The following is a 25,688-nucleotide window of genomic DNA, read 5'->3' as shown; positions in this document are numbered from 1 at the left end:
GCTTAGCAACAGGTTTAAAATTTTTCAACTATTCAACGCTGTCACGCTATCGATTAAGAATACACACGTTTAAATCCCAGACAACATTCATCCAATCTTTAAATTCCTGTTCGAATTTATTATCGAGATGAGTCATTAAAAACAAATCTTAAAACCTGCTCCTGCTCATCTTCGTCGCTCAATGGAATGATTTTAAATATTTCTGTTGCATTATTTACCCTTTCATTGTCACCGAAAGCACTTCCACGTTTCTAGATTCGATTCTAGCTTTTATAGGAGGGATTATTCACTTTTCTTCCTACAAATTTGTACTGTACAAATATTGTTGTTCGTGCCTATTGTTGAAGTATCTTACTCTTATTTTCTGCGGCGTTTGGAAATATTCGGGAAATAATAAAATGGTGTAGAGCAGTATTTCCCAACGTTTTTTGGATCATGCCCCACTTCAACGCCTCAAAAAAGATTTTGATGTCCCCCCTCGCCGACAATGGTGAGTGCTTTGAGTATATCAGTGATGAGGTGACGAATGCAAACATGATTTTCTAATCCCTCCCCCTCAAATATTCAAATTGACCCCCCCATGTGGGGCGTACTCCCCACGTTAAGAAACACTGGTGTAGAGAAAGCTTGTTTCGTGAAATACAGTATGCTGATAGTTTCACAATACTAATTCAAGCAGGTTGTAATTTGTCATATTGCTTAGTAGAGGAAAGACTATGTTACGATAACCATGCGACCAGCTTTCATTGACCAGAGCTCTTTCATTGGGCCCAATGTCTCTCCCCAACCAGAGTTTCTATGGTGGTTTTCCCACTAATGCGGCTTAACTGATTATTAGCGTTTTGGCTATCAAAAGTTTGCTTTTAACACAAATGCTGCGTCCCTTCTTGTGTTATATCGTTGGCCATTTATTTCATTATTTTAATTATATCGTATTTTTTGGCAATAGAAAGTCGTGGTGATACACGACAGTCATAATAGATGCATAAGGAGTAGTAGAATAGAAGATAAAACTGGAACAGTAGTGTCTGACAAATACGATACTAGCATGTTTAAATCGTTATAATGTTTCGTATACACTGATTTTTGCAATATTATTTTCTTTCCTATTTTAATGTTTCATTTAACTAATTTGATTTCCTTCAAAATGTTTCAATATTTAATGACTAGCATTCATTTGAATATATTTGAGTTCCTGGATCGTTTAAAAAGTATATTTTCCTAAAATAGCCCTGTTAATTTGTATTTTTAAAATTAAATACAATTTACAACATTACCTGCTAAAGTATTTGAAAATATTAATAATTATAGATGAAAAAATGCGAATCTGAAATGATTTTCAAACACCTACCTGGGCTTTAAAAATACTATTGGGGAAAGAAAACATAATTATCTTACAGTTAATGTAGATATGCACAAGTAAAGAGGAGCATAATTTAAAAACATGGCGCCAAGTACTGATACGCCCATATTCTAGTCACCAGATATTTTTCTAGGAAGGTTAAGGTATCGATCATAATATTAACCTGGTGACCAAGGCTTGTTCTAGACACCAAGTAACTGTTAAGATTGATAATTTCGCAGATAGCAAAATGAGTTTTAAAACAATTACTTTCTGATTAGCACGGAAATGTACTGAATTATCTGATTATTACCGTAAGATTTGCTAAATCATCAGCAGTATTATAAAATACAAAATTATAAATAACGGAGCTTTTTTCAACCAAGTAACAATTGGTGTGATCACACATTAGCAACGATTGTTTTGAGAACGGGGAAGGTAATTTGGTTTGTCAGTAGCAATGTCTCTATATGGTGAAATTTTATGACAGATCGTCTAAAAATTCGAACACTGCCTTTAAGTTATTTGTGGATCTCCCCTCCCTTCCTATGATGTCGTATGAGAGGTCAAATATAGCAACTTCTATAACTTTATTATTAACCACTTAATTTAAGGCCAGATTACTTATGAACACTAGGATTCTGAGGTTTAAAAACAATTTTTATTTCTTGATATTTATTCTAGAATGGAATTATTCGGTTTGTTGATGAGACGTGTGCAATAAAGTTGTATTTAGTCCGGTAGCTTCTAAAAATGTTTAATGATTGCCGTGATTCATAGCTTAGTTTGTTTTCAGCTCTCCAAGACGTTTTCATTTATTTTCTTTCAACAATAATTGTGTTACTTGTTTTTTATATTTATAAATTATTAAATTAAATTTAAGAAGATTGCTAATTCGAAATAAAATTTAAATTTTATTTGCTCTATTTACTGGCTAAGCGGACTCCACGGTTAGCCTGAAACAGGACCCAGACTACTAATTCTTGCCTGGGGATTGTTTCGCAACAGATTACACGGTAATAATGTGAGCGATGGATCTGGACTCTTCCAGCAAGACAACGATCCGTGTTACAAGGCTCGCATTGTGCATGCATATTTCGATGAGCATACCCAAGCATCTTTATGCTTACATGGATGCAAATTCCCTTAATTCGAATCCCATGGCATATTTGTGGTATCGTGTGGCAAGCAGCATCCGTCTGTCGACCCCAGTGCCCCCCTCTCTCTCTCTCTCTTTCTCTCTCTCTCGGCCACTGATCTCGAGGCCGTTACTCTGTCTAGTTGATCTAGAATACTTCAGGACACCTTCTGTGGTTTAGTGGAGTCAGTGCCAAGATTGGTGCAAGCAGTTATCTTCACCAAAGGAGCCCAACCCGCTACTAGTTAAATGGTCATAATGTTTTGCCTCATGAGCATATATACATATACACTGCTTGGAAAGAAATCAATGGACAACCTCATGAACAAGGTGCAGCTGCCATGTGACGAGTAACGTGTTTGTAGCTGTTATAAATTAGAGGAATATGATGCTCCCAATTCAGTGCATTGTCCGGGTGATATGAGATATGCGAGAAAGGAAATGACAAAGTGTGAAAGAGGTGTTATGAATAAGGATGTCATGTTGCAGGCCTATCTGCTTTCTATAAATTGAGCCATCCCAGGTCAACAGTAATGCCATAGTGAGGTGGAAGCACAGGGAGCTAACTGCAAGTGCTATCCGCAGTGGACAACCCACCACACTTATCAAACGTGACTGTAAGGTGCTACGAAGGATAATATGTAAAAACTGCCATTCGTCGGACGACACGTCGAATGCGGAGTTCCGGGCATCGACTGGAACAGGAATCTGCACAAAAAAGATTCAGAACAGAGGCTCACAACATGCATTTCTATGGTAGGACCGCGATATACAAGCTCCACATCTTTAGTGGGGCAAAGAGCGTGTATAGTGGAATGTGGAAGCTTGGAGGAGAACTGTATTATGGAGCGACGAATCACGCTACAGCCTCTACTGAGCAGATGGACGGGTGTGGGTGTGTCAACTGCCTGATGAACGTTTCTTACCAAAATGCGTAACCTCAACTATGAAATTCGGAGGTGGTGGTCCTGTTTTTTCCTGCTTTGGCCTCGGACTTCTGTTTCGGTGCCACGAAACGAACATTGAACTCCGAGAGGTACCTGAACAATGCAATGCTTCTTACTTTGTGTCGTCTCTACGAACTGTCTCTTTCAACAAGACAATGCAGCGTGTTCACAAGGCTGCTGCTGTAACTGCGTGGTTTGTGAACATTTGAACGTCACCACACTTCACTGGCCTCCACGAAGCCCTGATCTCAACCGTATTGAACATCTGTGGGATGAACTGGAGCGTCAGATGAGGTCAAGGGACTTCCTCCCCACGGAGAATATGTCCTTTGGAAGTATTCCCGGTAGAATTGCAATCATCGCAGCGAAATGAGGTCCTACATCTTATTAAAGATGTAGGACCTCCTTTCGTTACCTTTCCTTTCCTTTCCACGGCGCCCATTTATTTCTCACACTACAATGTCTATTGACTTCTTTCTAAGCAGTGTATATAGGATTATTCCAGAAAAATTGCCGAACTTCACTGAATTTAAGGAAAGAAGTTTATATTAACAATGGGTCCGATTTCGAAACAGGGTTGAGATCTGGAAATAGTAAGACCAAACACTAGAATATCCTGTTAAATAGCTGGTTTAGAATTAGAAGTTACAAAGTGTTTTCATATTGCTTTAATTTACTCTTAAGTTGGAGAATGAATTATTTTGCGAAATTAATATCAAGAAAATTCTTATAACAAGGGGAAAACAGAAACGAAAAGAAAAAAGGGCGGCGAGAAGAATATTCGCAATTAAAGACTAATACACCGTTGGTCTGGAAAGGGACATTCTTCAAAAACGTGCGATAGCGCACTTTGCAAAAAATATATCTTGAATTAAATAAATGAAGATATCTTTCACTGTTAAGAAGAGCATTGAATGTCGTGGTTGCATGATTCAACAACTGCACATCATAATCAATCAAAAAACCGGCACTAAAATTCATTCCTATTGTTGTATGACGATTTTCCATCCTACCTAAAAACTTATTGCGAGTATTATTCACTCAGTGTGAAACAAATGTCGCTTTATAAGGAAAAATTTACGATTTGAGAGGGGTGAAAGAAAATCGCACACAGGTGTGCTTACTAGACATTCCTTCACATTGGCACTAATGTGAATTTCGGCTTGTGATTATGAAGCGTATTCACCATTACTATTATTAACTATTAACATTAATCATCTCATTATTGCAACGGAGACTAATTTACAAAGTTACACACATTATTACATTCTCGAACGCAAACAATAATCTTATAGTCCTTATAAGGATAAGGACTGGCCTAAAGGGGGGAAGCAAGAATGCTTTTCATCTTCCCCGTTATCTGTAGAGAACAGTGTAGGGATAAGGTGTTATTGGGCTATTAAAGCTCTGATCATGGCAGGATGGTAACAGCAATAGCCGAGCCTCAGTTAGAACTTCATTGGCTACAGCATTGCCATCCATTACCCTCCAAGGGTATTAATCTTCCGCAAACAATAATGATAGACTGGTTAATAAGTATAATAATTATTCCATTATATTATTTCTATTTTAGATTTATTTTTAATTTGTAAAAAAGTTTGTAAATAATTTAATTCTTTTAATTTTATTTTGCAATAAATTAAAATACTTCAAATAATTTATTAAAATAAATACATTAAAATAAAAAATGAATTTAATACAATCATTTCTAGTATATTGTTGCCTATTATAGCATTCTTAGTTCAATTTATATTTTTAATTCTTGTTTTTGTTATATTTTTCTAAAATTAATATTATGTTCATGTGTTTTATTATTTCGATATTACTTGTATTTTTTTTATTACAATAACGTTGTTTTGATATACAAAATGCTAGTGTATTTTGAAATCTTAATGTTTGTGCATCCGCTTTTTATATTATTCATTATATAAATCAGACAAATATTAAATTATCATATTGCAGCAAAATGCATTTAAGACAATTTCGAGTAAATTGCTGCATGAAAATTATATTTGGAGTAAATTATATTCGTAGATTCCTTAGTTTAATTTATGTTTTTAATTCTCGTTTTTGTACATTATGTATAAAATAAAATATATATCTACGTTTATTCGTATTATTTTATTATTGCTTTAGATAAAAATTGACTACAATGCTTTTTTTAAATATTATCTTTAAATATTATGTTATTTAAAAAAATTTAAAATTTTTTTAAATAACATCCAATAATATTTAAAATTTTAATTTAAAAAATTAAATTCATCCAATTTAAAAAAGCAACTGTGATCATTTAATTTGTCTTTCAACTTGCTTGACTTAGCAAGAAACAGAAGTACGTTAATATAAAAATGATTTTCGATTTTTATTTCATTTTTTTTTTTTCGGTTATTAGGAACAATAGTAGGAAAAAAGTTAATTTCATGGAAAATAACGAAGATTTTATGCTTCTGATGAAAGCTTTTATTTTGCAAAGGACTGAAGGGAAGGAGTTGGCACAAGTGGAAGAAACACGTGACCATCACCTGTGTATTTATTTAATTTATTTGTTTATTTACTTTCTGCTTATTATTTGCATTTATTTATTTTCTATTTATTATTTGTGTTTATTTACTTTATTATTTATTTATCACTCCGGTTTGAGAATATATTTTGCGAAAAAGAAAAAATGCATTTCTACGGAAAATAAGTTCTTAATCCTCTTTTTCTTATTCAATTCCATCAAATATGAAACCTTCATCGAGGAAATCCTCTTCTCTAAATGTATACAGTCTTTTTATCTACCTAAAATTAACCCTTCCGTCTCTCCACTGTTCCCCTAACTGAAGAATTGGACCTACTCCTTCAACACTCCACACCCTATATCTTCTTTTCAAAACTTCTTTGGCAGACAATGATAGCAATACAGCTTTTCTTATAGTAAATAAACTTACTCAGAACAGTTATACCTGTTTAAAGTGACAATACAATAAAAATCTTTTATTATTAATTGTAAGGACTGAACAGTGCATGTTCTTTGATAAATCCGCCTTATCAGATAAATCCAGTCGTTACGCTGCTAAGTATGAGAGGATATGTTCGTAGTACCTGGGTGGTAAAGATGGCTTGGATGTATTGAACAGACTTGCAGTTTTTGTATTATCCCGCTAACTAAAAATAATGTGAGTTCTAGGGATAGTGTGACTCCTCATTTAATAGTTTACTGTCTCCTCAATAAGAATTTTTCATATTAAAATAAAAAAAAATATTTTTATTTCTTCAGCGCAATCAACAGTCATCTGTGGCCTTTTTTCCATTCTCGAAAACAGGGAAGTTTCATAAGCAGATTTTTTTTTTTCTTCTGAAGAAAAGCGATGTATGGCCTAAAGATAGAAGAGAAAATGTTTAAATATTTTTTTCCAATTTTATCGAATCAAACATTACGTGATTGGTACCGACATATTATCATGTCATGGCGTACAGCCATTCTACCTTCTAAACTTCGTGTTTGTTATCAGAGAAGTTACTCTGCAATAATATTGTTGCCACAATACCACTACTGCCATCTGCAAGCTACATACAGTTTGAAATTGTTTATGAAATCAATGTTCTGACAGATTGTCTCCTCAGCCTTTGTATTATATTAGCCGTGGTGACATTGACAAAAATAAAAACGACAAACTCTTGGAGGTCTCACGACTGATGACATATGAATATTCCATAATTTAGGTACAGCATCAATATTTTATCTCTACCTGAAATAACTTTTACTTCTGTATTTTTTTTATTAGATAATTTATATATTGTATACATGTAGCGCTTCTTCAGACACACAAAAAAACCGCTATATTTTTCCCCCTCATGTGGTTTTATTTTGAAACAAATATCACCCCTCTAAACCTTACTAGAGAATATTGTTCCAAGTTCTAGGATGACGTTCTAAATATATATATATTGTTGTAACTATTGATAGGTATCATGCTGTGATGAATTTATGCGTGTTGCGAGAGTATAATATTCCGAAGAAATTAAAAAATTTTTCTGCAGTGTTTCATTTTTCCGAAAAGTGAAAAAAAAAACTGTCAAGTACAATATTTTGGCAACAAAGTGCATAAATAAATGAAGATGATTAATGTTCTTCTCGATAAATACCTAACACCTGTCTGCACTTTTGTTTTCGTAACATGATGTTACTCACTCATGATAAATAAGGAATTAATTTTTTTTTTTTTTTGTTTATATGATCGCTTTTTCTATTTTCAGCGCTATCGGTAACATGCTCATTGATAAAAACACGAACGTACTACCCATCAATAGAGTAATTCTTTCAGGTCCTTATCCTTATAAGGACTGGCTTAAAGGGGCGAAGCAAGAATGCTTTTCATCTTCCCCGTTATCTGTAGAGGACAGTGTAAGGATAAGGTGCTATTGAGCTATTATTAAAGCTCTGATCATGGCAAGAGGGTAACAGCAATAGCCGAACCTCAGTTAGAACTTCATTGGCTACAGCATTGCCATCCATTACCCTCCAAGGGTATTATTAATCACCGCATCTCACGGCCGAAAATGTCCTTCTTCCAGGTTAATCGAAATCGCCTTTATTATTACAATATATATTTTCTTATTGTTGGTGTAAATATATTTTCACCAACTACAAGAATGTTTTTTAAACCCAAGAAAATTTATATTAATAATATAATTATTAATTCCTATTTTGTTTTAGGAAATTTTAGTTAGTTTTAATGTTTGGAGAAAATTTATGAACACATGATGCTATAATTGGACCTTGTTTGCTTGATTTTTCTGGCTACCACTGCCCATTATTATCACTAGATACTCCCGAATTAAATTTACTTGTTTAAAAATTACGAAAATGTTATGACTATTATGTTCGTCCTTCCAAAATCCACTAATGTATGCACGCTATTTACATGCTATAATTATTTACTGCAACTGTAGCCAAAACCAATACAAATAACAAGAAATCCCCCCCCCCCCCCAATGAATAGGTGCTAGTATATTCACACGAATAGTTTAACTTTTTCCGCTCCATAATTTCTTCATATCATTATTAATTTATTATTTTCCTTAAAAATTAAACAAAATAACACAACAACATGCAATAAAGATAAAAATTCGGAAAAAAATATTAATATATAGTATAGTATAATAAAATTAATATTAGTATAAAGAAAAATATTATAATAAATAAAATCAATAATAAAATTACATATATTTATTAACGTGCAATGAAGCCACGCTACAGATTAAGAGTTTCTTTTAGCTGCGTAAAGAGAAAAATTAACATGCTTTGAAACTTTGCAAAGTCTTAGCATGATTTATTCCTTCCCCATATCTTGCATTAATTATATTTTTTGTGCAAGATATGGGAAAGGAATAAATAAAAGCATGTTTGATTCTCAGCGCAAAGAATAATGAACTGTGTTTCGTGTATTTTTTAAGACTACTATTCTTTTCAAAAACAGTTCCGACATTAAATTTTTTTAATAGTTATAATTTGCAAGTTATCCTTCCTATTGCAATATTCTCATTTTCAAGTAGATATTGACCGAGGAACACGAACTGTTTGTGTGCTGAACACAAAATTCAATATTTATATTTATAAAGTTGAATTTTGAAAATTAGCTGTATAATATAGATCTCTCTCCCATACCCCAGGAAAAACAAAACGCCAACTTAAAAGCACTTAAAATTACCGAAGAATTTCGTGAAGCATCAGAAGTGTTTGGAAAATGTTCAGCAATGCACAGAAGAGTTGAATCATTAAACATTTAAAAAAAAAAAAAAAAAAAAAAAAAAAAAAATCTAAAATTATTACTGCTGAAAATTTTCGAAGTTCTTATTCATGCTGCACGCTTAAATTCATATCAAGGAATTATTTAAAAATCTTTAATTTTGTGTTTTTTTAAAGTTAGGAACGTGTCGGCATTTTTTAAATTATTAAGATTTGAATTTAGAGAATGTTGTTCATTTTTCTACGTTTGTTAAGTATTATCATACCTTAATAGTAGTTCAAAGTGTATTTTGTGGTTTAGTCTTCTTCTCCCCTTCCCCCGCTTTCGAGAAAAGCCCTACGATTCTCTGTTTTTGTTAGGCAATGTGTAAAATCAAGGCCATCCCATATAAGGAAAGGAGGTGCACCTTTGTCCCTCTCCTCAAGTCGTCGATATATTTTTGTTCAATACGTTCAACAATTTAATTATCGTTCAAATCCATTTGCAATGATTTTCGCGTATAAAATTGAATACAGTTAAACTACAAATAGGAGACAAATATTTGGAATTCCCAATTGAAAAAAGTGGCATTGAATGTATTTTGCTTATTTTGTATACATATACACTCGGGTCTCTTTTTATGCGTATCTTTTTTATGCGGATTTGAAGTTATGCGGTGCATAACTTCAAAACTTATGTACCGTTGTACATAATGAACAGCGTGTTGCAGCACATTCTGGCGTAACGTCAGTAACGTGCAAGCAGTGAGTGTCCGTGAAGTTTAATTTTGTGAGTAAATGTTTACCTTTTCATTATCGAAAGTCTAAATTTTTGCTAATTTTTATTTTAATATTGGTAAACATTTAAATTTAGGCGAATCTACTATAAGAGCAATTAAAAAGAATGAAGTCGTAATAAGAAAATCTGTCATTTCTGGCACAAAACAAAGTGCCAAATTATCATCGTACTCAAGAGATGCTTTATTAGAAAAAACGGAACGAGCGCTCGTAATTTGGATTGAAGAATTAACTCAAAGAAGAATTCCTATAAGTGGTTATTTAATTAATCAAAAACCTCTTCGGTTTTATGAACAGATGAAGCAATTGGAGCCGTCTACTTCCGCTTCCCAGGCTGCTAAAGAATTTTCTGCTAGCAAAGGATGGTAAACCGGGTTTTTAAAACTGTTTTCATCATCGCAAAATTTAATTACTGATTACGTTGTCAGAAGAAAAAAAAAATCGGCACAGAACGAGGGTGAAACTAATTCTGTTTGTGAAGAACCATTGCCTTTACAATAGAGATCTGATGCGCTGACTATCTCTTCTGCTGATTAAAGTGATTTCGCACCAGTTCGCAAACGTTGCGCCGAATATTATCTAATAGCGACGATAATTCTGATGACAAAATGTAAAAAAAAAAAAAAAAATTACTTTTCAATAAAATTAAACGAATAAAGCTATAAAACAAACAGGCATTCTTATTTTCCTGAATTTTTATAAACTTTTTTATGCGTTTTTTTTTTAAGTTTATTCTAATTCATTTGCTTCGGTTTTATGCGGTTTTTGAAAAGTATGGAACGTATCCCTGGTTTTTCAACGTAAGTTTAGGCTTTTTTGTGCGATTTTTTATATGCGGTTTTCTGTGGCACATCTACCGCATAAAAAGAGACCCAATTGTACTTGGTTTATTTTTATAATTACTTATTTTGTATATACTTGATATATACAAAATAAGCTAAAGCAAAATATTTAAGCCAAAGTGCACATGCATTTTTTTTTTTTTTTTTTTTTGGCAAGACGGGTGAAGCAAGAATGCTTTTCATATTCCCCGTTATCTGTAGAAGAAAATGTGTGGATGGGGTGTTATAGCTATAAGCTCTGGTCATGTCGGGTAACGGCAATAGCCGAACCTCAGTCACAACTTCCATTGGCTACAGCATTGTCATCCTTTACCCTGGTTTGTCTTGTTCCCGTGCATATACATTTTTTTTGGGGGGGGGGGGGGAGATGGACGAAGTCCTTGACTCTTTATTCCTTCATCTGATTGAAGAAAATCTGTGTGGAAAATCTGGGTATTATTGAGCTAAAAGCTCTAGTCATGACTGGGTAACGGCAATAGCCGATGCTCGGCTATTGCCTTTACCCAGCAGATTACAAAAAATTTTTAATGAATTTTAAATTAAACTCTACCAAGAAATTATATTCTTATTTAATCCTCTATCATTGTGTGTGTGGGTGCATACACAAACGTTCCAAATGCTAGTTTTCCTCTTTAAATGCTAAGCCTCTGTTCAATATATCGAAAAGAAATTTAGGGATCATGATCTACAAGTAGAGTATTTTAATAAATCAAATTATATTCATATATCTTGAAAATGTTTGGAGGTATGGCAATCCGAAAATTGTTACAAGTGTAACGGGTCCAGTAGATATAGATCTGGGATTGGGAAATCAACAGATTTCATAATAGTTTGAATTCATTCCTACGTGCTTATTGGTAGTAAGAACTTCTTTGATTCCAACCAAGAATGCAAGAAACTTGATCAAGAACCAAGGTATGTCTTAGATTCAAGTTGGGGTGGGGAGGGGAGGAAGGCTTTTGTATCGTGAGTAATCCAATTTTATATTTTTCAATGATCCCAAATGGCACGCACCTGATCCCCCCCCTCTCCCATCAAAAAAAAAAAAAAAGTAACTGCGATTTAAGGGATTAAGGGAATATTTAATTTAATTCCATAAATATAGTATGAGATACGCAAACTCACCTTTAGTTGAAAATCTATTATGTTCCTGGCCTTCTCAATGGGATATAGAACTAAATTTTTGTAACCAAACAAAGTAGAATATACGGCGCTAGGCATTTTCTGACGGAATAAATATAGTTTACCCCATATTTCCAATAGTTGGTCTTATATTCAAAGAGGTTTGAGTTTTTACAGAGTTGCCTTGGTCTATAATCTAAAGATCTTGGACTATAATCTAAAGATTGCTTCGTATCAGAGAGTCTCATTCAAAGAATTCCCTTTGCCAACTAATGTTTATTTTTCAATTGGTTAATCATTTTCACACACACACACACACACACACATGCGCGCGCGTTATTTCAAATATCAGTAGTCAAAAATATAATAAATAAGAGAATGAATGAATAAGAATTATCTTAATTCCATAGTGGAAAATGTCCATTACAATTAAAATTCAAGCACAAAATTTAAGAATTCTAAGAAATGAACTTGCGTCTTATATTGGTGTTGTAGAGAAAGTTTTCATTTGAAATTTGCATTTAACTGCCTCTGGTTGTACGATCACCGTCTTAACGCCACCGTAAGCACCACTCTTGCTCTATTAATTCGGATTTCAGAGTCTTATATCTTTCCAAAATGTAAGCCGCGAACATTATTTTATAAGTGATTATCATTACTAAAGATTAGCCAGTCATAAAGGTACGTTATTGAATAATTCTGTCACAATAATGATGCCGAATTGGGCCGAGTATGAAAAGAATTCTTTTTAAAAGTGCTGTTTTCATTAGTCTTAATTGCCTGTTTGAGAAATCATAGAAAAGTAAAGAAAAAACAGTGCAGGGAAGAATAACAGTGTTTTCAGTTGGATGTCTTCTGTTTTGTTACGCAATTGGTTTTTATGATAAAAATTTGCTTCTGCTAGCGATGGCATTCCATTCGCCTAACGAAGAACACGATTATAGGGGGAAAAACCCTCTTTGGAGTAATTTCATAATTGAGAAGGCTAAACAAACATACAATGAGAAAACAAAGAGAGTTATGCTGTCTGTGGCATATGGTGTAAAGGGATTGTTGAATTTCATAACGTCTCTTTCTTTTATTTCCAAGAGGGAGGGAGGATAATTATGTTGCGTGGTTCTGCGCAGTATCAGTGTGATATAGGCCGAGTTAGCTCATCTCAGACAGACCTATTGGAAAAACTCAATTTTTCTCCAGTCCTAGTTGTCCTTCGTACAAACAGAAAAAAAAAAAAAAAATCTAATTAAAATCATTGTACGATTTTATTAATTAATTTTAACTATAACTGCTTTCAAGGTATTTGTTTATTCTTGCCAGTTTATATGAATAAAATTTTATATAAATTTATTCATGCATTCATATTAAGTATAGTTAGGTAATCGATTATTGGAATAATAACATGAAGTCGGTTGTATATTTGAACACAACTTTAATATGTAGTATGTATTCATAAGTTTTCTTGGAACATTAGAATGAAAACTTTAAAAATGGTCAGTTTGTCTATTCTTTAAGCAGTTCAGTGAATCAGCGAACACATACTAATATCATGGCTTTTTTTAAAAAAAATGAAATTTACTAGTTTATCTTCTGCTAAAAATGAGAAATGGGAGAAAAAGCAGAAAAAAATTTTTTTTTTTTTCTGCTTTTCTAATTCTACCGTTTCGACTTCATTTCTGTACGCTAGTAACCTATTACTCCTTAAAAATTATTCTTTATTTGATTCTTCCAATAACCAGGATAATTTTATTAGCTCATATTTCCACTGCTGTAAATAATACTTTATTTTAGAAACTAAACATAATCCAATATTTCCATATTCCGTTGTTGCTATCATGTCGTAGTCTGTTGGGGAAAAAAATACATGTAAAACTAGGAATAATCTATATATATATATATATATACTAGAACCCAGAACGTAGTTCACTGATTTGTTGTATTATTCAACGTATAATTCATTTACTTCGCCTAATTATTGGAGTATCTTGAGGTAACTTATACTAGAACCCACCCAGAACGTAGTTCACTGATTTGTTGTATTATTCAACGTATAATTCATTTACTTAGTCCTTATAAGGACTGGCTTAAAGGGGCGAAGCAAGAATGCTTTTCATCTTCCCCGTTATCTGTAGAGGACAGTGTATGGATAAAGTGGTATTGAGCAATTAAAGCTCTGATCATGGCAGGAGGGTAACAGCAATAACCGAGCCTCAGTTAGAACTTCATTAGCTACAGCATTGCCATCCATTACCCTCCAAGGTATTGGATTGAATGAATCAATCACCGCCGACCTGGTCTTTATTTTCTTCATTTACTTCGCCTAATTATTGGAGTATCTTGAGGTAACTTACATTTTTAAAATAGGTGTATATTAAATATTACAAATAATTTTATTATTTTTTTAAATATTAAAATAAACAAACCATTTTTTACCATTTAATAACTGATAATATTGGATTATTAATAATTTAATAATGAAAATGGCCTTAATGTGTAAACAGATGAATTTTTTACAATTCATCTGTTTACAAATGAATTGTTACATATTTCGTTGTTTATCAGTATTTATTACCTTCATATAACCCATTATTTTTATCAGGTTATAATAATTAGTGTTTGTAGTGATGCATCAAAGATGGAATTGCTACTAATTTTTCCTTCCATAAAAACTGAACAAAAATTTATTTATAAGCATTTTAACATGGACAGTTGAGGTATTACATTCAAATAAGATTTGGCATGTTGAATTTCATTTTTATGGATGTTCCACAACCTCCAAGAATGATAGTAAATAAAATAATAAATGATTTCTCTGAAACATAAAGAATACAATACGCATTGAGGGGATAACACTTTATTCCACCACAAGTTATGTGATATAAATCTAGTTCTTACTACCATAATGTGAGGTACGTACGTTGGTATAACCACAACACAAGAAACAGCTGCTCTCATTATTCTAACAAGTAATCTACATAACAATTATACAACCACTTTTGGGGTTGTCGAAGACATCACGGAGCACCAAGCAAACAGAAGCGCTCAAAAACTACACCCTAAAAATAGCGGACAAACAGGGAATAACTTCGGGTCTAAACTCACAATTTTCTCACCCATCCCCCTCTTGCATATCCCATTCTGTCTCTTCTCTCTCTCCTGCATCAACAGGAATATCACCATTGGGAAGATAAAAAAACAAAAATAAAAAAATAACAGCACCTTGTATATAAAGATCACTAAGACCCATCACCCAATGCATGCATGAGCTGGAAGTAAGCCAAGCTTTTTTCACACTAAGTTGTTAATGGTTATGTATAATGAGACAGCATCATTTACGAACAAGACGTATTTTGAGAATAAATAGATGTGGATACCAAAAATGGAAAGCCAGAATTGTCCTCACCAGGTTTTGTTGCCTTCTGCAATGATCTCAGGTAGACATTTACAATGCTATACATTATTACTGCTGTTTTACAATCATCACATAATTGCCTTTCGACTTGGCTATCTTCTTAACACCATCACTGCCTTGAACGTGCAATCTTCTAACTCGTGGGATTGTTTAAAAGTCTTGTACATGAGCGTATTGTGAAGCCTTTCAGTCAGATATATTGTAAATATATATATACGTGTGTATGTCGTGATAATGTTAACATAATTTCTCTCATTGATAACAATAACTACTTTATACTGAAATGATGATAAAAAAACGAACATCACATTGATCAAAATGCTCACAATAACCATGACTTTTTATTATTTTCACTGTCACAACTGGTAAAAGACGGAAAGTGACGTATGTGTTTCACGTACATAAGCACGCGAGATGAAATTTTTTTCACGCGAAGATAACTGTTTCGTAAAAAAAAAAGAGAACGTTTGGCCTTATAAATACGTAATAATGAACACAAACAATGAATGCAACTTATGATTTCGCGTGGATATGCAAACAGATAAAATTTCATCTCGCGTGAGGTGCATTTTCTTGTACATTGCACATTTTTAAAATTAAAAAAAAATAATAATGAAAAAATGAAATGAAATCTCATCTCACGTGGGCATGCATTTCTTGCAATTACATTTTTTTTTTTTTTTTTAAACAAGGAATATTTTATACAAAAAACACACAATGACTTGAAATCTGCTTTCAAGTGAAGATGAAATCTCATCTCAAATTGGAGGAAGCGGGTATTTCACTTTAGCAAACAAACTAAAAAAATATTGACATTGTCTCAGCTTAAACTTATGCATGGTAATTAAAGATGAGCCTATAAAAATGAAAATATGGCCTTTGCTCTAAGAAGTCATCACAGCATGATCAAAAAAGAAGTGTTAAAAATTTAAAACTTGCTCATCAAAAAGGAAGACTATGTATTGCACACTGGTCTGAATCTTGACACAATCTTCTTATTCTAATATTGAAGTCAGACTTCTATCTTGTACTCAAGATTGATTTTTTTTTTTTTTAGCAAACAGTTTAGAATTGGAAGAGTTCTTCGAATAACAAACGCATTAGTAATAAAGAGAATGCCGATGGGAACAACAAAAGTTAGACTTTGTATATATATATAAAAAAGAAACAAAAAAGAACGAATTCCCAAATAATGGGCTTTACACTTTCGTGGTCTAACTACTAAATCTGTAGAACACGGAATATTAGAGGTAAACACTTCGAAACATTTCATTACACATGCTCAGATGTTAGGCCTAATCAAAGCTACCGAACTATGGTTAGGAGCTAGGTTATCTTCTTCCTCTACTGCCCCCCAACAAGATCTCGCTCACCCAGACCGTCAAGTCCGTTGGCACCAACCGGCAAGCAAAAACTTGCTTTTACGGCTGACTGTCTTCGTCGGCGGAGAAAGGCGCCAGGGACCGGGTGGCTGCCGTGGTGGTTGCTGTTGTGGCCGTCTCCTTTTCGGGGCTAGCCGAAGACGACCTATCGTCGGAACGGTGGGAGTGTTGGGAGTCTTCGCTGTCTTTTGGCGGCGGTTCTTTCTTCTCTTTTTCTTTTTCCTTTTTCGAGTCTTTCTTCTTATCGTCGTCCTGTTCCTTCAGTTTCGCCTCCATTCGAGCCTGTTCGTTGATTTCCTTCACTGCCCGGAGCTCTTTCTTTAGCTTCATGCGTCGGTTCTGGAACCAGATTTTTATCTGTCTTTCCGTCAGGCAGAGTGCGTGAGCGATCTCGATTCTCCGCCGGCGGGTCAAGTAATGGTTGAAATGGAACTCCTTCTCCAACTCGAGCGTTTGGAACCGGGTGTAAGTCTGTCTTCCTCTACGACGAGGGCATCCGTTTGGACCTGAGTTAAAAAAAGATAAAAATGCAATGCATTATAGGTTCAGTTTATAAATGGAAAGTTTATTCATTTATTTATTTGGTAGAAATACATTACAGTCAAGTTCCATTAAATAGATTAATTTTTAAGGAAAATAACTTCAAAAGGAAAAAATTCTTATAATTATCAATGTATAATATAATCAATATCTTCTAATAATCTAAGATAGTTAATAATCGCTTGAATTTTTATTCCTGTAGCTGTTATTTCTTCTCAAAATATTTCACCGATAGGCTACTATAGTCCTAATCCATTTCTATAGTTAAGCACTGAACACCGTGATAATAAATACCAATCAAAGCGAACGAATATTGTGAAAATCTACGGGTAAATATGAAACTTGAGTGGAATACAAATAGGATAATGAAAGAAATATATTTTATTGAATTTGAACATGAAAGCGCTGTCTGCTTGAATATTAAGCAGACATTAACGTGAGGTTGCAAATAAAGAGAATTATAAAATCCAAATAACAGTTATATAAAACGAAGCGTCATTCTGATATTTATTCATGCATGCCATTTAAGTATTTCATTTAAAATTTCCATTTTAAAAAAATCACATTAGATTCGTTTGTAAAATTAAGGGCTATACATTTCGAGTTGTAAACAGGGGTGTAATTCGGCCAGAGCAACGCCTGGTACTTTTTTTACAACTATCAAAATTTTTAATAGTTGTAAATTCATTATAATAATGAGACTTATAATGCATTTCCAGCTTTCGGTCAAAAAGTAGCAGCTTGCCGCTCTTGTCATTTTCGTTTCAGAAAACAAGACAATCTCTCTGCCATATGGCCATCACAATAATAATAATAATAATAATAATAATAATAATAATGCCGCACTTCGTGCTCTGAATTTTTGTTTCGAAGCTACAGCCCTGACACTATTTCTTTTAGGACTACACCCCTGGTTGTAAATGTATTGCTTTCGATCAAGTTTTCTATAAATTTACTTTTTACTAACATAAAACTCGTAAGGGTGATAGTTGAAGTTTAAGACTAATAAAATTTGCTATTTTAAAGGTAATTTTACAACCATTTACCATTCTAGTTAAACACATAAACCCTGACTCAATCTGTAAGTTAAGGATGCTGTCAGTTGTGAGCTATAAAACAAGTCCGAGTAGTAAATATATAATTTTTAATTGACAACAGTGATCAGGCGGTATACTCTTTGAAATACTAGCCGTATTAATTTCTATATTCTATTCTAAAACTAAGTGAATATTTTATCAAATTATCACCGTTCTAGTAAAGTCCTTAAAAGGACTGGCTTAAAGGGGCGAAGCAAGAATGCTTTTCATATTCCCCGTTATCTGTAGAGGACAGTGTAAGGATAATATGTTATTGAGCTATATAAAGCTCTGATCATGGCAGGAAGGTAACAGCAATAGCCGAGCCTCAGTTAGAACTTCATTGCTACTGCATTGCCATCCATTACCCTCCCTGGATACCCATTTTATTCGTCTCGTACGACATGCAGGGTCTAGCTACTCCCTGAGGAGACCTCAAAAAAGGTTGAAACCGGTCTGGGTAGTGACCCCACCCATAATGCATTGCGGTATACATCTTCTAGAGAGATGTGCTTTACATTATGGGAAAATACTAAGAATAGTGATCAGAGTTTTATCCACCTTTATAATGAGTTGCCCTGGTGTTGTACCATCTTTAGACCTGAACTTTGTTTCAGGCGCAAACTTAATTGTTTGCATACTTGGTATTAGGAGTTAAAATAACCAAGCATATAAAATTACTTGGTTATCCTAATATATATATATATATATATATTAGGATATTAGGATAACCAAACATCATCAAATATATATATATATATATATATTTGATGATGTTGCTTATAAATAATCCTTTGCTATCAGTTTAAATGAAAAACTTGAAGTTAGTTTTCCTGGAATATAGATATTTTTAAATTATACTATTAATGTAAAGGTGTGCGAATTTAATATCATATTTTGATATTTATAATTTATATTTAAGATAAAATGTTGAGAATTATTGTTTATCATAAGTGTAAAAATGTAAGTTTTAAAATACTTTTTATCTATTATTGAACTAAATATGCAACCCTAAAATAATGCAAGGAATAATGCGAGAAACGTCATATACTTATTGTAGAAAACGTCATATACTTATTGTAGAAAAAAGTATCTACAATAATAACCATTACTATTATTAGATTTCGGCATATTTTATTTTATTGAAGGTTAACTGGGAGTTTAAGAGAGATTTTAGATTTAAGATTAGATTTAAGATAAGAGATTTAAGATTAGACATCATTATTATAAGTTGCAGTATTAATTTAAACTGCAATGTATTAAGAGAAATTAAAATATCTCCCAGTTCTTATAATGATTTTTTACAATATTTAAATTCTTATTATTCTTGTTCAGTTATTGGGTTTATTATTGGACACACTAAAATATCTCCTGATATTTTAACTGTGAACGACACCCTAACTTTCAAATAATTTTTTTAATTGAGTAATTTTGATGAAGCAGCCTTGCGCTAAATAACGTACAAAGACACACACACACACGCACTCACCATTACATCTCCACTAAAAAAAGATTTAACTGCCGGAGCTGTTTGAGTAGATCAAGCATTAGCATAATAACAAAGATATGAATTAAGTATGATCAAAATATCAACGTCTCAAAAGTAACTTATATGATCAAACAACGTTCATTAAAACTATTTAAACGGGTCTATTACAGCATTTTTAGTTATTTTGGTAGACGCAGTGTTTAGTTTCAAGGGTGGAGTTACAATGGGGTCAAGAGACATCGCTGAATCCTGCCTTGAGAAAACAAAATCTTTGAGAAAGAGTCCAGAATTGCACTATGAGTGTCGTATTACATTTAAGATCCAACCGTCTGCTATAAATATGAATATAATTAATTAGGTGTGTTCCAGGAAAGTCCCTTAATACCATATCTACAAGCATATCTAGTAACAGTAATGTTCTCTTACTGCTGCTGAATAAGAAATTAAGTGAATCATCAGTCTTGAGAATGTTCATTCTTAAACTTATTCATAAACATTAACTTAAATATGAAAAATGAGGTAGGAAACAATTCTTTTTATTACCAAAATTTGTGTCCAAGATTTGCGCGTGTTCACATTCAGAGAAAAAAAAAATCTCTCCGCCTTCTAAGCTGTCTTTAGGAACGAAAATTTTTTTGAAGAATCAATAATCAATGCCTAGGATAGAGTCTCATGGAGCACAAGATACTGACTTAGAAGCACCTTTTGGGATCTAAATATTTCATTTATATAATTCATACATACAGATGTGACGTAACTTTTTGCCTTTGTTATGATAAATCGATATATATCTCTACTTTCCGTTTTGAAGCATATGCAATACATTTCTGAAGAAATTCCTAATTATTAATTATTGGAATGATGGAATAATACACAACATTGGGAACATAATCATTGAATATGTGCTCCCAATAATTCAACTTAACGATTCAATGTACACGCTCCCAACCATTGAACTGATCATACGTCATAAACCTAAGACGATTTCGTACATGCACTAACATACAATTCTAGTTTAGTCAATCTTCGATTGTTGGAATTAGAACTGCACGTTGGTTGAAATTGTGTTTAATTGTTACCTCTGTTGAGTAAGTTATTTTCAAGTGACTTAATTTTTTCAGAAATCAGCTACCAATAATAAATATCTCTTTTAATGTTGAATTATAGGGAAATCTTGTTCTAAAAATAACACACACATTATGAAATTTCAAATATTAGCATAAATATGTCTATGAAAATCACAAGCTTGTCCAGTTTTACATTTGACTAAGTTTTTCTGCCTTTCTTTCTCTCTCTCTTTTTTTTCTCTTTTTCATGTGATATCTGTTATAAATAAAATCCATTTGCTTCAAAAGTTTTGGGCTGAAAAATTACGAAAGAATAAGTTAAAGTTACGATATGAGAATGGAAAGGAAGATCGGAAGGGAAAAGTGCCGTCAAATAGCTCGAGGGCTACTTGCGAAGTGTTAATATAGGTAGAAGTTATTGACTGTTGCAAGCAGCAGTTCAAGGAGTAGGAGCGTCTCCAAGAAAATCGTTATACCCCACTCTGGACTCTACAACAGGAACCAGTAGAAGGTGATAAGGAGAGCAAGATAGCAATTCCGAACTATAAGTTATTTTGAAGATTTTATTTCTTTTTATGCCGTAGGCTTTAAAGATTTATCATCTGTTTCTTAATTTTAAGAATATTCAGAACATTTGAACATTCGAATTTTGGGAAATAATGGCGGTAATCGCCCATAGAGGCAGTCGATTTTCAGAAGTTTGCGATGCTATTTGGGAATTACAGAGATAGAAAGAAGAAAAAAAACGAAAAAAGGAGAGAGAAAAAAATAAAAGAGATTCAACTTTTTGGTTATTTTTAAGTTTTAGAATTGCCTCAAGTTCCTCTTGGTGAGAGCAGCCGTCGAGAATAATTTCAGCTTTGTCGATTTTTTTTTTTTTTTTTTTCATAAGTCAGTTTTCCTCTGCTTCTTTTGCAAAGTAAAATTTCAGTAAGTTCCTTATTTATTTATTTATTTGTATATATTTTCGATTACGGCGTGGTAACTTATGCAAAATTAAAATTTATGTCAACTAACTGATTGAAGTCAAATTTATGTTAAGTATGATTTTGACGGAAGTCAAATTATATGAAGTACGATTTTGATTGAAGTCGGATTACGGGGGTATGATTACGTATGATATTGACGGAAGTCAAATTATATGAAGTACGAATTTGATTTTTATTTATTCGTATGGAGTTTCCTCCCTTTTTCTCCCCCGTCCCTACTGAGGCGAGTTGAGCCCCCTCATGGGGGGGGTAAAGTATTTATGGCTGTAGATCCGTGTGTGTTCACGGGGCCGGTTTGCCTGCTTGCGGGATGAAAAACGCCTGAATTATTACGACATAATTTTGACGGAAGTCAAAATTATGTCGTAAAAAGTCGCCATTTTTTTTCATTAGTGTAGTCGAAATTTTTAAATACATTTAAAAATATACAATTTTTACAATATAGTTCTGATCACACCATAAGATGGTAAAACCCGGATTTAACAATTCGATGTTAAATAAACTCTGTCCTAACCTAGTGAATGAGGAGAAAAAAAAATAAAAAGGAACGTAATGAGTAAACCTACCAAATTCTATTACATATTTTATGTCATTTTTATTCAGAGAGTATGATGTGAAGGTCATAAATTATTCTCCCGTTTATATCAAAACCAGTTTTGTCTTAGCGAGTCAGCGATCCTTAAAAGAGTGCATCTCAAGCATCACAAACTATGTTCGACATTTTTTCATGGAATATGACTACCTGTTCATCTTTGGCTCAACATAATTTTACAGCAGTTGAGCATAATTTCACGTAATTGTTTATATTCATTGTTCAAATTCAGCTTTATCTTTATTGCTTTTCAGTTTATATATATATATATATATTCTTATTCTGCAAAAGGGAACAGAACTTCATTTACTAAATTATGGAAATTTAACATGATTTTTGTGACGCTAATGACAACGAATATTTCTTGCATTATATGAATTAAATATTATCGAAATATATTGAATTACGCTTTACTGTATTTACTCGAATACAACTCGCACTTTTTTCCCCAAATTAAAGTTAAAAAATCGTGGTGCGAGATATATGCGGGGATTTTCGGAAACTAAAGCTTTTTTTTCATGAAAAAACTAAATTGAAGTTTATAATTAAATCCTCAGTATTAATTATAATTTATAATTGCTCACATTATTTATAAAAGTTTAATTATCGACGTTATTTAAGCGATCTGCCACTCATCCATCACGCGATATATTTATTTGACGTTATTGACAACAATGCTTCTGCAATTAAATTATTTATTTCTGGCGAAATCATGTCCCAAGCTCTCAAAATCCAGTTGCCTAACAGTTCTAATGATGGTCTCTTAATCTACCTCCGCGCAGTCCAAGTTGTTGAGTTAAAATGCTGATTCTCTTCAACCGAATTCCAAAATATCTAAATTGCCATACAACATTCACTATCTATTTTTTTAAGCCTTAAACTTTCTTCGTGTGCAAACTATATACGAAACTTTTTAATTTCTTTTTCATAAAGTAAAATCAGGGGTGCAAGATATAGGCGAGGGCGAGTTATATTCGACTAAATACGGTATATCTTTAATTTCCCGTAAGATTACGACTGGGGAATATTTTTATCTTTTATTCATCTATTGTTATGTATTGGATGGCCTAAGTGACAACTATTGTTAAAATTCATTTTCTTTTCAACTTATTCTGCATTGTCTTAATGGGAAGCGAATTCGAATAGCTGTTAACAATATCCATTGTATTATGCGAGCTCAAAATTCAAATTCATGTTTGTAACAGCAACTGCGAAGAAATTATTCTAGAAACACTCTATTGAAACCAAGAACGAAAGAAAAAAATTCAAAGCCTTTCTTCGTGACTTATAATGATTAGCATAACGTCATGAATGAACCAGAGAACAAAACTACACAGAGACATGATAACGTTGAGGTTAAACACTGATATCAAGACAGATAGAAAGTTCAAACCAGAGACCTTTGCGTGTAATAATGTACACCGATAACGTTTTGTTAAATATTACATGGCAGTTACTATTCAAAGCGTAAGTTCATTCTAAAAATCACCTTTTCTCACGCAATTGTAGTTTACCTAAAATAATCTTCACAAGAATACGCCAAGGGAGAATTGTAATAATATTATTTATTATTTTAAGGCTTACGATATTAATCTGCACAAATTTGAGTGTTATTAGTTTTGAAAAAAACAAACAAAACTGAATTTAATTAAAAATGAAAGAAAAAAAAACACTGGGAATGTGCAAATGCTACATCTCAATACAGTCCCAAAAGAATTGAAATAAATACTAATGGGTTAGCTTTTATCTCATGCGTCATTTTTGTAATTAAGTCTTAGAATAGATAGAAAAATTAAGCTTTTCTACCTATTAAATTTTATTGAGACTTTGTTTCGTTGAAATCTGTATATTCCAAGCTACTAAGGGGTATTTTCATGTTTAACTGCTAGTACAATTGCATACAGTTATTTTTCGTTTAATTATTCCATCTCAAACTTCATTTGCATATCAGGCCCAGTGGCCTATTATTTCTAAAAACTTTGAAATAATATTAATTTTATCTCTATAACTATTGTTTGCCGTCTGGTTTTCAGTTTTTCTTTTTTTGTGGGGAGGGGGGGGGGATAAACTCGAGGTTCCAGGAGGAAAAACGTTATCCCTGTATGTTGTTGCCACTTCAGTTACATAAATGCCTAAGATGCGATAATTTGTATTAAAATAAGATTCAAATCTTGGTCTTCACAACCAAAAAGAGTAATTGTTATCAACGTATTCATTGTTTATCTTATATGCTTATTTTTACATTGTTATTAATAGGCTATGTGAAGCATCGTATTAATGGATTTTTTATTATTTTATAGAAAGAAGATTCAGTACACAAGTCACATATGATGACAAAATTCGAATATATTCTTGTAGATTTTGTCGAAGAGCAGTTTTCCCTTTATAAGAAAATAAAATCAGTCTCTTTCAACAGCATCTCAATGTATAATCAGGTAATATGGAAAATGTATAAAAATGCAAAAAGATAACAATAAAACAAGTTACACGATATCACTTATTTGTTCTGAAATTGCATACAATAAACATCATAAACAGAAAAACGTGTACTAATTTACAACTCTAGAATTTGATCAAATGCCACTTATTTCACAGAAATTGTTGTGTGTATATATATATATATATATATATATATATATATATATATACTTTTTTTTTTTTTGTAGTCGTTTTTTAACCTACTGTACCTAGTTTTCATACGTTGGCCAATCACAACTGTGTGGTTCGTTATGGCCTCTCTGTTATATACACAAGCCGCCAATCGTAGATGTTTATTTGGCTTAGGGATATGCAACGAGAATTTAGAACGCCCATAGGGATATAGAAGAAAAAGAAATTAGAATGTTACTTTGACGTAAATATTACAAAAAAAAAATAAAATAAAATAAAAAAAATTTGTACACCAAAAATAAAATAAAACAAATAAAATCCCCTTGGTTTTTATAGTAAGAGAGAAACAACGCTCTGGAATAAGCCTCGGATTTGACTGCGTTGATTTAAACAAACTCAAAGAATAAATTGTAGAAAAAGCAACACATAAGTTAATTTCGATTTTTGTTATTAATTACATCTGTTTGATATTTTTTATATGTTATTCAACAACAATACCAAACAGCTCACGAGACTTCCGTTTCGCATGCATGCATGTTTGAGCGTTTAAATTTGAGAGCGAGTATCACGTAGCTCAAGCATTGTTACATCAAGTGATACTGGTAGTAGCATTCACGCGTTTAACAATAACAGAC

The 25,688-nt window shown here is 32.7% G+C and overlaps 1 protein-coding gene and 1 long non-coding RNA gene across 4 annotated transcripts in view; one reads left to right on the top strand and one right to left on the bottom strand.

Annotated features, from left to right (window-relative positions):
* Positions 1–5,832: 5,832 nt before the first annotated feature.
* Positions 5,833–24,936, top strand: LOC150099005 (uncharacterized). The gene is made up of 2 exons (XR_016549489.1): positions 5,833–5,953; positions 24,744–24,936. It is a non-coding gene; the product is annotated as an uncharacterized LOC150099005 (long non-coding RNA).
* The window catches only part of LOC150099003 (homeobox protein abdominal-A homolog), a 101,006-nt gene continuing 90,052 nt past the window's right edge, over positions 14,735–25,688 (bottom strand). For all 3 annotated transcript variants that reach the window (XM_090404903.1, XM_090404901.1, XM_090404902.1), the window contains one exon: positions 14,735–17,196. In XM_090404903.1, the coding sequence (XP_090261029.1) occupies positions 16,730–17,196 (467 nt within the window). In that variant the 3' untranslated portion in view covers positions 14,735–16,729. The remainder of the gene's footprint in view (positions 17,197–25,688) is intronic.

Source organism: Typopeltis vanoorti, chromosome 15, assembly GCF_054136105.1.
Source record: "Typopeltis vanoorti isolate ZY-2024b chromosome 15, IOZ_Tvanoo_1.0, whole genome shotgun sequence".
NCBI classification, from domain to species: Eukaryota; Metazoa; Arthropoda; class Arachnida; order Uropygi; family Thelyphonidae; genus Typopeltis; species Typopeltis vanoorti.
The sequence above is the reverse complement of the archived record's forward strand: the minus strand, read 5'-3'. Positions and strand labels throughout refer to the sequence as shown.